This window comes from Streptopelia decaocto (genome assembly GCF_964273445.1).
Source record: "Streptopelia decaocto genome assembly, chromosome: 3".
NCBI lineage: Eukaryota > Metazoa > Chordata > Aves > Columbiformes > Columbidae > Streptopelia > Streptopelia decaocto.
In genome coordinates this window covers 10574405-10592353 of record NC_138656.1, presented here as the reverse complement: position 1 = coordinate 10592353, position 17949 = coordinate 10574405, and the positions used below count along the sequence as shown (strand labels likewise).

Below are 17949 nucleotides of genomic sequence, written 5' to 3'. Positions count from 1 at the left end.
CTTAAATTCAGAAAAAAAAAAAGGAAATTTCAAAAAAAATCTGCATGAGTACTACAACCATGTTTCACATCCCAGTGTAAGGCTTTAAAGAAAATCACTGCCTCTTCCAGGACAGCTCCAAATAGGTAGAAAATGCATGCCCTCTGGCAGCTCAGATAAGTAAATCTGTCTTGAGAGAAGGCAAAGGAATGAAGACTAACACATTATAAGCAAAGGGCTGACCTTTTTAATAGCCCAAATATTCACGCTCTCCAAAGTAACTTAGTTCAGCTTAGGCCTGTGGCCATCCACACTGTCAGTCTTTCTTTCTCTCCTTCCACTCCAGGCGCTGAATGCTGGCAGCCTCTGCAGTACACCAGCACGGAGAGAGGCAGCTTAGGGGAGAGCAGGAAAAGACTGGGATACAGAGCTTCCCAGCCCATGGATCAGGCTTGGACTCCATTTGGTTTGTCATGGGAAAGAAACGTAGATGACTGCAAAGACTGCAATTTTACAGCTGCTCTCAGACCTCACTGCATCATCTTTATTTCCCTGTGCTTCCACTTGACAGCTGCCCGAGTTTCTCACCGGGCTGGCGGGTGGGTTGAGGATTAGCTCCTACAGCACCTCACACAACCCTGTTGTCCTGACACCTGTTGTAAATCGTACTTTGGGATCCGAGACTTAACGTACCTGTACAGGTGCAAGGAGAGGCTGCGGATGGCAGGTGAACAGAAAACGGTGTGGCATTTTCTCACTGAACCAGAATAAGCCACCGTTTCATTTTAGGTTAGTGCTGGAACCAAGGGCTTTCGCCTGGCTCTGACACCCCAGTGACAGCACCGTGCAGCAGGAGGGTCATGAAACTGTGCAGAACTTCCAAACCCCAGCGCTTTGGTGAAGTTTACAGAGCACATGATCAAGTTAAATCGGCAAAGAAATATCACCCTGTCTGTGTTACCTAATTTCGTATTTCGTTTTGACCAAACTTCCCATCCCCGTGAGGGCTCCAGAGCATCTCCAGAACCGGGGCCCGCGCTGCAGGATGTGGGTCAGGCTCGGCGCCTGACCGACACCTCCTCAGGGCCGGCGGGAGCCGCCCCGGCCCCGTTACTGTTCCTCACTGTGGTTTTTCCTCCACTCCTGCTGGCTCGATCCGTCTCCGGCGCCCACCTGACAGGCAGCGTATGAGGCTCCCGCCTTGGTTTCCCCCCGGCCGTTCCCCCGGGCGCTCCTCCCGGGGCGGGAGCTGCCCCTCCCGGGGCGGGAGCTGCCCCTCCCGGCGGCGCAGCCCGTGCTGGCCGCTCCCCGGCCCACGGACGACGGCGGCGGGTCCCGGGCGCTGCTGCCTGGGGCCACGCCCCTCCCCTGACAGCCCGCTCCTCGGCCCCCGCCCACCCCGCGGCTTTAGGAAGCCCCGCCGCCAATCGCCGAACGCTTTCGCGTTGACGGGCGGCCGTGTACACCTATAGAGTAGCTTTTCCTTACAAGAAACCCCGCCTCCTCGAGCGCTGCCGCCAATCAAAAAAAAGATTGAGTTGGAGGCGGGAGAAGAGGGCCTGCAAGCTCCGTCTTCCCTCACTACCTCCGTTTCCCCGTTGCGCGAGGATCGCCCCTTTCGCCAGCAGGTGATTGACACGGGCCGGCAGCCAGTGGGTTGCGGAGGGCGCGCAGTGGGGCCAATGGCGAGGCGGGGCGGGCTGCGCCAGGGGGCGGGGGGAGCGGCAGGCTGGGTTGAGGCGAGGCGCAGCGCCGGCAGGAGGGCGATGGTGGTGGCGTGAGGCGCGGCAGGACCCGGGCTGGCTGCCCGGCCGGTGCGGCGAGGAGAAGCGCTGTGTGCCCAGTGCTCGCCATGAGGCTACAGGAGGACGGAGACAGCCGTGGGGCGCTGCCGCCAGCGGAGCTGCCGCAGTAATGGGCAGCGGCAGCGCTGCCTCTCGCCTGCCGTGTGGTGCCAGCGCCCGCGCTCGCCCCGCGGGGACCGCCCGTGAGGAGCCGGGGGCAGGTGAGTGCACCCGCGCTGCCCCGCGTCCCTTTCCGAGCCGCCTCTCCCTCCTTTGCTCCCCGCCGTTGGTGTTTTAAAACCCCAGTGGCTTTTCGCCGAGGGCGGCGGGGGGCGCTGCTCAGGCGGGCTGGGCGCTGAGGTGACAGGGGCCGGCGAGCCGGAGCGGGCCGCTCCTCGCCCCGGGGCTCCGTGGGGACGGCCCCCTCTAGGGGGACATTCCTGGAGCCAGGTTGCCTCCTAGCCAGCTGTGATGCTGTCCTACCCCGTCTTCTCGCTAGGTGCGGCCACCTTTGGTTTCCCCTTATTCCTAATGAAGAGGGTTTTCCGCCGCACCCAGCAGGGATGCTGCTTTCCTTTGGAGGGAGAAGACCTGTCTGGGTTTCTTCTCTCCCTTTTCAGCTCCCTGATGAGGGTTTCTCAGTTCAGGATGGAGAGGCATTTCCATTTCAATATTATGTAGTGAGGAAGATGGGGAATCCTGGGGAGCCAGGGCTCAGGAAATGCCCCTTCCTCTTTCATCCTTCTCCTCACCCATGAGGATTTAAGTAGTAAGCATTTTAGTAGTAACACTCCCTTGCCTCCTTCTTGGCTGTTCCTTCTCCTTGGAAAGAGAAATGGGAGCAGGAGGTGTGTATGTGAGAGGAAACAACTGTTACACCTTTTATCATCAAGACAAAGAAGTTGTCTTCATCTCCCTGTGTCCCTCCCTCTGGGTGCATATTGGCAGCACCTCAGCCACTTTGCATTGCTTCCCGGAGATGCTTCATAAGGATTTGGTGTGGCCCTGACCTGCCCTTTTTTGTTGTTGTTGCCAATTATGATGGTGCTGATAAAAGGACATGTTGATATGTTTCCAAACAGGCTCGTGGTTTGCATTCCTGAAATTACTGCTGCGTTCTAATTTATTTATTTAAATGGGGGGGACACACGCGCACAACAGGAAGGGGGTAGGTTTTTGTGGCTTATTGTAGTTATTTGAAAGGTACGAGATCACGTGCAATTGCAGCACTGTAGTATGGAGCATATTAACCAATGATTTCTTCCCCTGTCTTATTTGTCTTCCAGTCCTGCAGTCTCCACATCATCTGCTGTGTGAGGAATGATGATTCCATGAGAGAACTTCCTTTCAATTACCTGTCTGCTCCTATTGCATGCTGCTCCTGGCTGGTGATGTGCCTTTCAGCTGGACTGGGATTTACCGAGAAGAAGGGAGAGGCAGAATATGAGTTGTAGACATCCCACTGAGCTCCTCACACGCTGTTTTTACTGTGTCTGTTTATAAATTTGCTCGTATTGAGCACGCACACTGTTAAACCCACATTGATATTTGCAGAGTTGCTACTGTGTGAGAGGACTGATATTTCTCACCATCATGGCTTCAGTTTGGAAAAGACTGCAACGTGTTGGGAAACATGCATCCAAGTTCCAGTTTGTGGCCTCTTACCAGGAGCTGATGGTAGAGTGCACCAAAAAATGGTAAGAAGCTGCTTGTGTTGCTGCACAAACGGTGAAGTTGCTGGTGCTGAAACAGGAAGGATATTGTTCACTTTGTACTGCTGGGTGTGTGTGCATTGCTCTTGTCTCCCCTTGGTTCCTCTTGCCTGTCTGTTGCAGAAGCCACTGTGTGAGGTGCTTGTCTTTTTTGATGAATGCTTGCTTTGCTGCATACTTAGCTTGGACCTGTTGGTTTTGTTCTGTACTCTGATTTTCTTAGCTGGTATTGTTGTTATCGTGCAGAGGACAATGCGTTTATTAACTCAGCATCTGCGACTTAATGGTGTGGTTTTGGTTATTGGTTTTGTGTGTAGTTTTTTGGGGTTTTTTGTATGTGTGTTGTTGTTGTTGTGTGTTTTTCTTTTATTTTTTCTTTCATTTTTCCCAAGAGCTGGTTTCCAGCTTCCAGCTCAAGTCTGGGTGATGACTGTTATCTGCTGGCACTGTTGTTAGCTGACTGAGGCATTTGAGATCAGTTCTGAAGATGGTGGTGTTTTAATCTGGGGTAGATATCCATTTCGATTTTGACTTTTTTTACTTGAATATGTCTTCTTTCTCCTTCTTTTCCTTTGTCAGTTCCACCTTTTAGTGGGAAGAGGCAAGAGATAGATCCTTGGGAATTGACTTAAGGTATTTGTTTAGTCAGACAAGAATTTTGTGCAGTGGTGGTCCAGTTGTGTGCCTTTGGAGCTGACTAGACAGCAGTTAACAGTTAATGGTATATATCTGGCACATCTTCCTTCCTTTGCAAAATGAGCTTAAATAAATAGGCTAAGGAAGACTAGAAGCTGCTTTTAAATAGTCGGGCAAAGATCTCCATTATACAAATGCTTAAGTGCTGTTTTATACGTTTGGAATATTGATGTTACTGTGAGCCTGCGGTGTCAGGAGACGAAGAAAGTACTTTCCAGACCTCATGGACTGAGATGTTCAAATTGCCTTGTAATAAACTGCAGCCTCTTTTCTAATACTTGGCCTTTCTTCTTGTTGGCAAGTTTGGCACTTGCATTGGCTGCTTTCACTGGTTATGAGTAATTGCCTCTACAAATTTAAATTCTATCTCTTGGAGCTGGAAATCTCTGTCAAATATGCTGGAAGGCTGCTCGCGGCTCTGTCTTAAAGGAACACTGTCAGGTTATTTTTTTTTTTTTAACAAGTTATCTTCTTGCCTGAAATATTTTGAAATATTATTAAGAAACAGAGTCATTTTGGAAGTTGAACTTGGTTTCACAGTGAAAACATTTTAAAAGTTGAAAGAGGCGGTCATGATTATTTTGTGGGATCCACTGTCTAGTTCAGAACAAAGAGTTTTCCACAGTAATTTTAATTTATCAGGTTTATTTCAGCAGTTGTGCTTATTACTTTTTATGGTTTGTTTGCATAAACTAGCCTGTTTTGACTTTCATTTTCACTTTGATTCGCTCCTTGCTTGAGAATTTGCAGAACACTTTAGCACTACAGTATGAATGCTGCAGGGGAATGTTCAGGTTGGATATGCAACTTTCACTTGATTCAAGAAAGTCACACACAAAAGTTCTCTTGTGAACAATCTTGTTAATTTAGAAACAATTAGCTTATTGTTTAACCATAAACTAGAGTGACCACCTAGCAAAATGCCTGTGTGTGAAGTAGAGAAACAGCCTCTCAAAACCTCAGATATACAACTGCATTTTTAAAAATAGGTTGTCTCTCTGAACCTTCATTTTGCGTTTCTGAATTTAAATATAGGCGAGATCACTGCTTGTGTTGGTTATGACGAAGCAACAGTATGGTGGTGAAATGTGGATGAATTCTAGGAAAAATAACAATAGAGAAAAAACATCACTCTCAGTCATTTGATTGTAGGCTTTTCTATTCTGCTTCCTCTTGTTTGGAGAACCTTAACAAAAATGTTTTTTAAGCATGCAAGCTAAAATACAGTGTTTCTGCCATAAGTAGAACTCCTCTGTGGAACAAAAGGGTAAATATTTTTATATTTTTAGAACCTTCAACTAAGTCTTTCCTTATCTTTGGAGAAGAGAGAGTTTTGCACATGCTGACAGAATTACTGCTTCCTCTGTTTCTAAGGCTTATATCTGAGTTTAGCCCATGTGAGAACAAAACAGAAGAAATGAACTCCATATGTTGTTCTTGCTGAAAGCACTCGATATAATATTAAGTGTCAGTGCTGTAGTCTGTAGTTTGTTTGATTGTGTTGTAGTAAGCAGTAAGTTATTTTAATGTACTGGCATTTTAACAATGCAGTGTTTCTGGAGGAAAAGAATGCTGCATTCATATTTTAAAATAAATGACAATGCAGTCACAAACACATTTGAAGTGAGATGTCTCTGTAAGCAAGGGCTGTGCATGACCAAAACAGACTGTGTCTGTCTGGGAACTGCAATCTTTGTTAGGTTTACATTTGTCTAACTTCAGAAAACTACTTGCGTTTCAGAATATTTTTGTAAATGATCATGTGCACTTTGCAACGTTGTATTTCTGGCTGGCTTTAATACTTTTTGTCTCCTCTGAACTTGTAGCGGTTTTAGGTTTTTTTTAACTTAGCATTCAAAATAGCTCCTGCTGTTGTTTCTGGAGCTATGCTGGCTGTATGGGAAGTCACTACCACTCTGGTGTTGCTGCATCACTCTTTAAAAGGGTATCCCTAGGTACAGCAGTATTTGTCCAGCACAGGCTGAAACTCCCTTTGCTTGCTTTTTCTGCTCTCCATATTTTCTGGTTCTTGTTCCTGTTAATAAATAAAGGCAGACACTCTCAGATGTTTGCTTTTCATTGGTGGTGCATTTCGGGGGGCTGAGGGACAGGTTGTGATGGAGCATCCCAGTGTTGTCACTCTTTCACTACAAAAACCTTATTTTTAGGGAGTTAACAGGGCTGAGTTGGCATTCTGGCTGTTCCTGCTGACCCATACCTAATTATTGTGGCTGCTCAGTACCTTTGAAGAACTGACCAATTACTTCATTTAGAGCCTTTCATTAAAAATAAATAAATAAATAAATGTAGCCTTGGTCTTTAATATAGATCAGTGACTCTTTCTACTGTGAAAATGTAGTGCTTTGCATTCATCATATAAGCCCTTGATTTTTTTTTTTTTTTAATGGTGTTTGCTTGACAATTTTGTGTTCTGCTTACCATTGGAGTAAGCTGAGCAACACAGGGTTTCCCACCCTGCCTTGCCAGTGAGCTGCAGTTCTGGCCCGGAAAGACTATGTGTGGTAGAAGAGAGTTAACTTAATCCTTATCCTCAGTGTGGAACTGTTGAATACAACCAGAAATCGGTCTCATGCATTTTGTTTCGGCTGCTGCAGAAGTTGTATTTGCTCTGTGCTGTCGGAGCACAGTCTTGCTGTGTGGGACAGGAGCTGCCTGAACACTGGTGTCCAGTGCTGTTTGAGATGCCTTTGGGTTTCCTGCTGGTCCAGCTGCCAGTTTGGAGAATCCCGGATCTCCTGTTGATCCTGTGTCAGGCCCATCAGCTCAGTATGCATCTCTTGTTTACCCTGGGGCTTCTCAGCTGCTGAGGCTGCTGTTCAGACAGTGGAGTCAGGGCTTGTCTGAGGCAGCGGCTCAGCAGAGGAGCCTCACAGGCAGAAAATGCTCCTTTGGACCAGAGATCAGTTCCAATACTTGGACCTGAAGCTGTGATAGCTGTTTTACAGTGCTACTGAAGCACCTAAGGCTGAACACAGGAGATCTCTAGCATGGCTTTTGTGTTTCCTTATTTTTATGTGATGTCTTGCAAGTCAAGGACTCAGTAGAGGCTTTGAGTGTAGTATTGATGGGTTTCCACAGCGAATGGCCTAACTCTTACAGAGCTGAGATTGCCAGGTTCCTAATATGATGTCTGTTAGATGCTTTTATAAGTGAGAAAGCTGCTCACCTGGATTTAGGTGCTACCTGCTTAAAAACACTGGAAAAGACAAAGCATAAGAAGGCTTTTCTACAGGATTTCCCATTCAGTAGTTGCTTTAGAGATAAATAAATATGTTATTATTTACCATGTTTGTAATGCCCATTGTCTGCTATATGAACTGCTTTGCTTTTAAATCCTGCTTAAAAATACAGTGAGCCATTATGTTCTAAAAGGGTTAAACTTTTCTTGTATGCTGCCTTAACTGAAGATAGGCTTCATTTCCATGAGGCAAGTCACCTATTTTTGTATCAATTAGGTATGGTCTAAAATAGGTTCTGTATTTTCTAGTATATGTGTTTCTCTTTTGGAAAGTAGTGCTTAATCCTTTTTTTTTTCTTTTTCCAAAAGGCTTTAGCCATCTGTTTTTCTCTTCTATTGTAGTTTCATAACTGAATGCTGCAGGTATTTTAAGATTTGGCATGCACTGGGAGAGAAATGAGCTTTTTGAGATTCCATGGTTCACACCAGTCTGCTTCCCTTCTGGCCGCTGCTTTCCAGCAAACTCTTCAGTGCTGAAGGCCACCAAAAGAACCAGGGTTAACTGGTTTATGTAGAAATATTTAGAGGTTGCCTATACGGGGTCAGACTCAAATTACTCAATTAATTTCCTGGGTTTGCATGGTTGCCAAGAGTGGATTTTGTGAATACCTAAGTGTTTTTAGTTGTTAAGGATGGTTATACTGAAACTTGTGACAGAAGCAGGTACAGGTCAATTCAGAATCTCTGAGTTAGTTTTGCCCTGAACTGTGCTTTTTGTCCTGGGCTTGCACTTCTCAGTTTTTGATCGGATTTGAGTTTGTATGTTAGCGATGTAGATATACCCTGGCAAGTACAGCTTGTGCAAGGAAAGTGTCATGCAATTTTTCCTGCTTTTTAGCTTCTTTTATCCTTCTCAGTTATACTCTGTCCTTGCACTCTGCACTGAGATCTCTGATTCCACACCAAACAATCCCCATCTCCAAATACACCAGCCTTTTCTTCTCCGTACGTTTCCAGTTTTGAATGAGGGCTTTTTGAGGACTTAAATTGTGTGTTAAACTTATTCTTTCCAAATAATCACCACCAGCTGCCTCACAGCTCAGTCTTGTCCCTTTCTTCCTGCAGTTAATTAAAACACACTTACTGTCCACATGTAAAAGCAGTTCTCCTCTGCTGCCTTGCATCTCTTGTCTCTTTGTATCCAAAAGAAAAATCTCTGATTTCAGACAGGTAGATTTGCTGCCTTGGGCTCTCTGCCTGACTTTTGTCAGGAAGTTGTCAGCAATCCTGGCTCCTTAACACCAGCTGCTTTCCTTCCCTACCTTACCAAGTGAGCCTCTTGGCCCCTTTGGTGGCCTTATGTCTGTTCCATGGCCCACAAGTTAAGGATTTCCCATCAAAATTGTTGGTTGCATATTGTGCAGTGAAGAGATTTCAATAGAAGAGGTACGGATGCACATTAAATCTTTCTTGCTGCTGACTTTTTCAGATTGTTGGTGCTGCATACTTACACCCATTTTCTATTTGCAGCAACTGTTTTGAGGGTATTTGAAACTGTGTCCAGTTCCTAAAATACCTCATTGGTAGAAGCAGGCACGAAGTTTGGTATCTGTAAGGTAGAAAATTTTGGGTTTGTCATAAATACTTCTTCTGAATTTTATTTGTCTTTGAGAGACAGAATTCTTTCCAGCAATTCCTTGACATAGCTTACTGTCCTAGCAGTAACCGAAAAAAAGATTCTCTAAAGCCAAAAATACTAGGTTATATCCAAGCGTATACAAATCCATCTTAATGGTCTGTCGTTCTTTCAGTTAAAGGGGTGAGGGTGTCTTCTTGAATAAATAAGATATGCTAACTTATGTTCTAACACATCTAGCTGTTTGTGTGTGTAACTTCCTCACAGAGCTTTACAAATAAATAAAACCTGGCTCTGTTCCTGCAGGCACTGTGTTGCATGCATACAGTAAAGTACATGTACTGTTCCTTTGAACCCAGTGGAGTTGAGCTGGAATAAAGATTTTTTTTTTTTTTTTTTTTCAGGATTGGATCCCTGTGAATACTCTTTTCAGCTCTTTGTGTTACAAGGTTAAATAAAACTAAATATTAGACATTGCGTAGGCCTCATCTGAACTGAGTCTTCAGTCTCTCAGACTGCCCAGGCTGTATAGTGCCAGTCTGTTGCTTCAATTAGTTTTTAATTGGTTGGAGAGAGCTGAAGTCCCTTTCATAGTTTAGTGTGAATAAGGAAAGGAGGAGGCTGCTAAGGTTGACTAAATCTGAGGAAACTCTTCTTATAAAACAAACCCTTCAGTTACTGTAGTAAAAACATTCTGCTTGGGTGTTTTTTTGAGAATACTGAGGCTGGGGTGTTGTTTGTTTACTTCTAAAGCCTTTCCTTGTTTACTCTGAGGGGAGTGTGTGAAGTGTGTGTTCGTTTCCCTTGCCCCTCTCACTTCTTTTACTCCTTGGGGCAGAAGCTGGCCCTGGTAGGCTGTTTTTTACCTTGCTGTGGGACACTCCCAAGCTGCCCTCTGCACCAAGTCTGTTCTGTGTGTCCTGGAGTGGACTCTGAAACACAGGAGCTACGCAGCTGAACTTTTGTGCCTCGTTTTGAGATATACACACAGCAATAAAGCAGTCCTTGTTTTCTTCCTCTTGTTATCTTTATTTTAAAAAATTATTTCTGCAGCATACAGTTTAAGTGCATCAGAGCCTCTCAGCTGGGAAGCTGTATGTTTTGGTAGTTGAGGTACAGAGTGGTTGTGGCTTTTGGCACCTGGAAAGGCATTGCAGGGACTTGGGAACTGTGGGTTCAGCATGAGCTAAAATTAGCAGAAACATAACTAACATTGCTGTTGTCTAAGGCTCTGACTCATGAGGCTTTCTGGATTCGGGAGTGGAGCTGTCCCTTGGCAGCAGTTTTCCTCTGCTTTACTCTCCCATGAAGCAGAGGTAAGATGACAGTAAGGCTGCCTGGTGTGTTAGTGTTGACTGCCATCAGCTTCAGTTCCTATTTGTAAGGTGAGCATGAACTGCAGCACTTGAGGGGTGTGAGCATCTCCCTTATGCTGCTCTGATACAGTGGTGACTAAACCTGCCAGAGGGGTGAGACAAGCCACAGCTGTGGGCAAGAGCATCTTAAAGTGCTTCAGCTAAATCACTCAGATCCTGAGTCAGTGCCCTGTGCTGTCACTGTAGGGCTTCCAAACACACAAGCCTTTCAGATGAATCACAAGTGCAGGCTCTTCTGAACTACAGTTTCCAGCTGCCTGCAAACCTGTGAAGATGAGCAGTGCAGAAGTAATTCCTGTTTGCTTGTTGAGGCTCTCTTTGTAGTGGAGAGTCGTTACTAAGGATTATTTTTTTTTTTAATTTCTATTTTATTATTCTTTAAGAAGACTATCTTGAGGATTCCTCCAAAGCTATGGCCAGCCTCTGCAGCTGCTTAACTGTCTGCAGCTGCTGAACTGCAATCTCTGTGGTTCTGCGTATTTACTTTAGCACAAACTGGTTTCGGGTTTTATTTCACATGCACACAGTCTCCTGCAGTCATTCTGTGGGCTTTGTTTTGGGTGAGCTGCTCTTTCAGAGCCTAACAGCACGATAGCAGATCTGTTGTGTTTTTTTTTTCTAATAGACCTGTTTTGAAAAATGACTTTGCAGGGCAAAATCATTTCTAATTCCAGGGACAACTGAATTAAAACCATCAGAGGCATTTTGAGACTCTATCACATCACATCACATCAGTTTTGACTCCCATATTGCCATGGCCCACATTACTACCACTCGTTTTCTTGATGCCATCACTGCAAGCACCTGTAATGACCTGTCACCCTTCATGTTCACTGCCTCCTTTGCCCAAGACGTAATGTTTGCTTCCCTGCTACTGTCTGATGGGTGAGTTACCTGGGGCTGCCAGATGGGTGGCATTGGCAGTTGTGGTGGGAGATGTATGTTTTGATGGGTGTGCAGCTTTGCTGGAAGCATATATTCATCTCCACCTCTTGGGACAAGTCTCATCACCTTTCTGGTAGGCCAGGTGAACTGAAGACATTCCTTAAGTCAGCTCTGGGCGTTCCATTAGATACACTGCTGCCTGATGCCCTAAGATGATAGCCGTATTGAACTTTCTTCAGGGCTAAGACTAATGCACTGATACCTGTACTTTTAAATCCAGTGTCATAAAATGACTTTCCCCTACCAGCTGTGCTTGGGAAGAGTATTTGCCTAGCCAGTACTATTAATATCAAAAGCCATAATAAATGAAGTTATTGGAGATTCTGTATCATTGAATACAGTTGGCAGCACATAGTACGCTGCCACTCAGAATGCGCTATGAACTTCCTTTACTTTCAGTGACTGCTCATTGAGTAAACTCTGAATCCCTTTGTTTTATGGCAGTACATAGGAGGAGATTTAAAAGAACAGAAAAGAGCTGTCAGAACAGCTCAGTTCTCTTTTCCAGCAAAGATCTAACTCAGCAGACTGTAAATTTCGAAACCAACCTGTTGCTGATGGTTTATGAGCAAAGGATTTAACCTTGACAGCTCCTGGTAACACCTAACATGATTATAGCTCTGGAGTCACAGCTCTGGCCATGTTGATAGGTGGACGAGTCTGCTTGGCTGTTCTTAACTGCTTGGCTGTATTTTTCTTCTGATTGTGCCTACAGTCTCTTGGAAAACTGATTTAGTGGTTTGCCTCTTCCTGTAGGTAACCTGAGCAGTAGTTGTATAAAGCTTTCAAGAGAACGAGATTTTTGAACTCCTTTTTCTCTTCAAGTGCAGGTCTTAGCTGGACAGAGTACTTGAAAGAAGTGCCTCTCAAGTCGAGTGAGTGAATATTTGTAAAACTTCCCCTTGCATTCCTTTATCTTTGACATGTAAGCAAATTTTAAGAATGTGAAAGTCCTGATCCATTTTTCACCACTTCCTCTCACACCACAGAAAGCAAAAGATTCTAGCACAGTGTTACTTGGTTTTGAGGCATTTTTTGGATGGTTTCTGTTTACTGTTAATGCTTTTTAAAAGGTCCTTTTAAAAAATATCTCTGACAATGGTGTTTTCACCACCCTTCTTGGGGGATTTGTGCATGTAGAAAAGGGATTTTTGGGTTGTAGGCTTTGCTTTTGGTTTTTCATTTTCTTGTTAAATTTTTTTATTTTTCTCCCTTTAGATGGCTGCTCTAAGTTCCAGTGTCTGCATACCCTTTCAGAATACTGAGACACAGGCAATCTTAAAACAGTAAAGGAATTATTTTTCTTTACCATGGATACCTTTTCTAATGTAGTAAATAGGAATTTTTTTTTTTTTTTTGCTGTTGTTTTGAACTGCAAGATGACCAACAGGAATCTTAACACTCTGAGTTATTACAGTGACTGACGCAATTGTGGGATTTTTTTTGACAGAGGATCGCCAAAGAGTGTGATGACCCATGCTGCTAGAATTGTAAACATGCAGTGCTTAAGACATGATACGTCCTTTGGTCTGTGACTGCAAGGCTGTCCATTAGAGGTGGAAGGAGGAGAAGGCAGCACTTCCTTTCTCCCCTCACACCTCTCTTCCCTACTTTTTCTGGGGTAGATGCCCCAGCAGCTGAAGGCAAGCACTTGTGCAACAGGGGGGTAGCGTTGTAATACAGAGAGTATGGAGGGGACTGTCCCTGACATGTCATCTGCTACTGTGGGCACGTGGCGGCCTGCTGTGCTGTGCCATCTCTCCAGGGACTGCCATGCCTCTGCACCAGCGCTGCTGTCGCTTTCCTAGAGAGCTCGGACAGCCCCTTTCTCTGGACACACAACGTTGCGTGGTTCATGAGGCCGTGCCATCAGTGGTTATGACATGTTAGATTGCTGTGTTGTTTTTGAACCTTGGGCTTCTTCCTTATTTTTAGCTTTGCTTCATAGGGAAAAAGGTTTTGTCTGATGTTAAAACGTGTCTGAATTTTCTGTCCGTCCAGCAAAGTCAGCGTTCTGTTGGAAAGTTTCAGTGGATGATTTCAACCAAAGCTTATGGGAGTGGAAACCTCCAGCTATTGTTTCCATGGGCTTTGTGACAAAGGGCCACTGGATAGAAGAGAGAGTCTTGGTCAAACCCCATGGCTGCAGGTAAAACGCCAGTAACTCTACCCTTTATTAGACACTGGAAAATCTACAAGGGTAAGAGCTGCTGGCAGCCCAGCCTCTTTCCCTCTGACTGGAACTATGGGTTTATTTCAGTTTGTGCTTCCATGTGGCCCTTTGTGTGATTGTATTTTTGAAGCAGGGAGCTGCTAGATACAATTCTGTGTTTCTCTGCTCCCCATCTGTTACTGCAGCCACGTCAGGAGAAGATGTGTCACAAGGGAAAATGGCAGTAAAAACAGGTGTGTTACCTGTTACTGGTGCTTCTAGTTTGTGGGTTAGCTGGTCCTGGTGCTTGGTGTTCATCTTGCCCATCACCAGGAACTTCAGTACTGCTGACAGTGTGGCTAATATTGATGTAGAATCACTGCAGATGACAGTGCAGTCCTTTGTCTCCTTTCCTATTGCTGTACCAGGAAACAGGAATATGGAAATTTTTGCCTATAGATTCAGTCTTGTGGTCTGGAGTGGACCTTAATAAAGTATTTACAACACACAAAGTCTGCTTCCTCCTGGAAAAAAAGAAATGCTGACTTCAGTGAATACATCTCAGACAAATTTATTCTTAGGGAAGTAGAGCATGTACTTTAGGGGGAAAAAATAATACTTCTTCTTTTACCAACAGCTGTTAAAGGGAGGGTGCTTGCTTGATTTGCTATTAATGATGAAGTCAACAAGTTTTTAAAAAAAAACCAAAATAATCTTGAGCAACTCTTGACTACAGGAAGACTGCAATTTACCATAACATGTTTATGTCCACCTCATTGTGAGAACTGTTTGTGCCTCTTATGGTTGACAAAAGCCTATTAAGGCCCAGAGAAGCAGAAACCTCCTGCCTCCTCAGCCTCACAGAGCAAGTTTTCTGCCCTCCAGTTCCTTCTGTGAGGTGCCATAGGTGCGTACAGAGGAGACTTGGTAAGGTTTGCCTCAGGTGGTCTTCTGCAGGGCTTGTTGCTTTTTGCTGTCCAAGGAAGGCCTTACAAATGGTTGGTCTCACAGCTTCCTATGTGGAATGTTTGCTTGTTGCATTTCAGCCGTTGCTCAGGGATGGGCAGGACCAGTTGAGCTGACAGGGAAGCAGGGGCAGTGAGGAGCAGAACATGCGTCTTTTTTCCCAGTTTGACCATTTTCTGGTCTGCCTGTATGGGCTATACAAGGCAGATCCTGCTGGGTTTGGAGATACAAAACCAGTGACCTAAATATGAGCAACCCGTGTGTGAAGCAAAACCAGTTATTTTCGAGAACAGCCATGGAACCTTCTTGTATTTCTGCCGACATCATCTCTGGTTAGCACAGGTTTTATTTTGGGGGCCTTAACTTCTTCTTATACTGAACATCCCTTGCAGCAAAAGAGAAGTTAAGTGGTGGGGAGATGTTTCTGGAAGCTGGTAACACATGACAGAGAAGACTGTCACCTGTGCATAGTATGTACAAATATATAGTTCAAGATGGCATATGTGTATATGAAATCAATGTACGTTGTTGAACTATCTTTTGGAGGAGGGAAAGCATGGATGCTGATGATGAATAGCAGAACGCGTGGCTGTCACTATTAAGGGACGAATCTTGGGCACCCTTGGTTACTCTGGGAGGCTCCCAGGTGTGCTGTGGGGCACGTGGGCTGAGCAGGGCCAGAAATCTCATTTTCCTTACAACCCCAAACCATCTCACTGGTGAACTAGGTAGCTTTGAAATAGCCAAGTATTTCATGTTACTGAAATGCTCAACATTGTAGCAAACCCCAGGCCTTTATTCTCCTATTGAATACAGTTCATCTCATCTGTAATCAGATTTTTGTGTTGCATTCAGACAGATGTTTGCTGACCCAGGCCATGTAAAATTCTCACAACAAAATGTGCTTACTTGAAAACGGGAACTTGCTGTACCACATTGAGCTTTCAGACTTGATTTTGCTGAACAAGCAATATGCACATGGATTCTCGGACCTCATATATACGCAGCAGCTCCACTGTTTTACTGTGCCTTGGCAATCCATGTCATACAGCACCTATTCTTGCCTTAAAGGCGGGAGGCAGCAGTACAGAAGTACATTATCATGGAAATAACTGCACAGCCAGTTTAAGCGCTTCTGTACCAAAATAAAGTGCATTTATATTTTTCATTGTAGTGGAACAACTCTTCCAGTTTGGAGTAGCTTCTCTAATTGAAACAGTTTTATTACCACAAAAACTATCCTGAGCAAGCCTTGGTTATTGAAAATGTTGTTGTGTCTGAGTGACTCCAATAGTAACAATCATACTATTAAAGAAGAAACGTAAATTTAAAATGTACTGGGGATTTCTTTTCTTTTTCTTTTGGTGCTGAATGAAAAAAACTGCATTATTTAAATGTTTCTGCCTTTAAGACACAGGTAGAAAATATCTGGCTACTAATATGACATAATGTTAAAAAAACTTCGGAGTGCATTTGGAAGGGGTTATTTTATTACATTTTCTATTGAAAGGAAGAATTATAGCCTTGTAAATAAAAGTGCAGTATGTGTCTGGCCTTCCCTGATTTAATTTTATTCAGTTCAAATTGATATTCTGATCTCTTCAACCTGACACATCCTTGTATTGTCAATGTGTTTTGTTTTCTTCACGGGATTTGTGTAAGTTGTTTTCCATATTGGTGTCACATGCTGGTTTCTGGGTGTTAGATGTGAAAAGGGTAGGAATAATGTAGCATAAACACAAAGAGTACTTAAATGCTCTTGCTGTTTGGTGCATTTATACGCAGTTACAGGAGGATAAGACTTTGGATAACACTTTGGGCTTTTTGAGCTGATTATTGTATCAAAGCATGATTTTTCTTTATTTGAACCTGGGAAGCTGGTTGTGTAGATGTGTGACTGTGGGAGCTTAAATTTTTTTCTATCCCAAGGCAAGTACCTAATCACGGCAAAGAAATCACATGTAGTGTTCTCTCTCTTGCTACCCAGGTGTAACCAGAAGCTGCAGAATAGTTTTTTTGAGTACTGAAAGTAGAAGAGCTTGCAAGGCTGTACAGGTTTTCAGTTACTAAAAGTAGTAGTAATAGTTATCTTTGTTCCTTGTAAATAACTCTGTGTCAGTCAGTTTAGCACCTTCATTTGTTCAAAAGAGACCAGATAAATTCTGTGCAGTTTTTTCTATGTAGGTGTTTTGGATTTGGAGTGGGAAATAAAGTCCTTTCTGCTTCTCATTCTACCAGAGAGTGTAGTCTAGTGGTAGAAACAACAGAAGTCTGAAAATTCTGGTTCTACAGCAGGCTTTCTTTCAACTTCCCTTGTAACTGTAGACAAGTAATCTTTTCTATTACTCTCTAATTTGCGTGCACAAATCATCTTCCGTCAGCTTTCCTGCAGTTTGACGTCCACGATTGCTTATAAGTAGGATTTATGTCTCCTGTTAAAGCCAGAAGGTAGCAGCTCTCTGTTCAGTGGGACTGGTGTAAAATAACTAAAAAGACACTTTGCTGTGTGGAAATAAATATCAAGTGCTGACAATTTCTCTGCACAAAAATTCTGCAGCTGCACAGCTCCATTATTAATCCGGTCTTACAAGACTGCCCTGTGATGGAGACAGATTATCCACATTTTATATCTCTGAAGCTGAAATACAGAGAAATTATGGAGAAGGTGCAAGAAGTATTCTTTGTACTGCTAGGAACTGGATGAATGCAGATTTATGGTAGCAAGATACTGCGTACATGTGTACCCTACAAACAGGGGAAAAAAGAGAGGGGGCATTTTTCTAAATATATAACGTTAATAATGGGATAATCTGCAAAGGTTTTTGGTCTTATGGAGGCAGAGTGGAAATTGTTGCAGAATGTTTGTATTGGGGTAGAGCAGGACCAGGGAAGCAGAGTACATGAGGAAGATGGGAAAGGTAATTTTGGAGGGGCAGTGACTGTGTGATCACTCATCTACAGTTACTGATGCAGGAGCTTAAGCAAGCTTTTTGCTGTGGGGAGGGGTTTTTGTTTGTTTTCTATTTATTTTCCTTTGGGTGATGTGTATTTAAGAGCATGTGTAATGGATAAATGCCAGATTGAGCGGAAGGAAGTAATTTGTACTAGGCTTTAAATACATCCTTTCTGGATTGACATTTCTAAAATATTTTATCCAGTGTTGGGGATAGATGAAAGAATGACAATAAGCATAAGGACCAAGCTCCTCTTCAGTAGAGGTGATGGATGCCTGAACCATGTAATTGCACTTGAAAGGCTACATGTTGATTACTCCAGTGCAAAAAGTTCAGGGGACCTGTGCTGTTTGTGTTAGATTCCTTTGCAAATGGTTGTGACAGTCTGCCTGACAGTTCAAACCAAAGTGCTTTAAAGGAGGTGTTTATGTAGAAACTATAGCCCTAAATGAAGGAAGAGAACTTGTTAAGCTCTGTGAAGACCTTTGGGAATAAAGATGGTAGGATGGAGTTCAGTTACAACCATGGCTGCACAGCAGGATATAGATTT

General features: G+C 43.9%; 1 protein-coding gene across 12 annotated transcripts in view; it reads left to right on the top strand.

Moving 5' to 3' along the window:
- The first annotated feature begins 1485 nt into the window (after window positions 1–1485).
- EHBP1 (EH domain binding protein 1) overlaps window positions 1486–17949 on the top strand; it is a 225715-nt gene continuing 209251 nt past the window's right edge. For 10 of the 12 annotated variants that reach the window (XM_082048524.1, XM_082048522.1, XM_082048523.1 and 7 more), the window contains exons 1-2: window positions 1709–1984; window positions 3050–3460. In XM_082048524.1, the coding sequence (XP_081904650.1) occupies window positions 3357–3460 (104 nt within the window). In that variant the 5' untranslated portion in view covers window positions 1709–1984; window positions 3050–3356. Of the gene's footprint in view, window positions 1608–1708; window positions 1985–3049; window positions 3461–17949 lie in introns of those variants that run through there. The other 2 variants (XM_082048525.1, XM_082048521.1) reach the window with 2 other exon arrangements.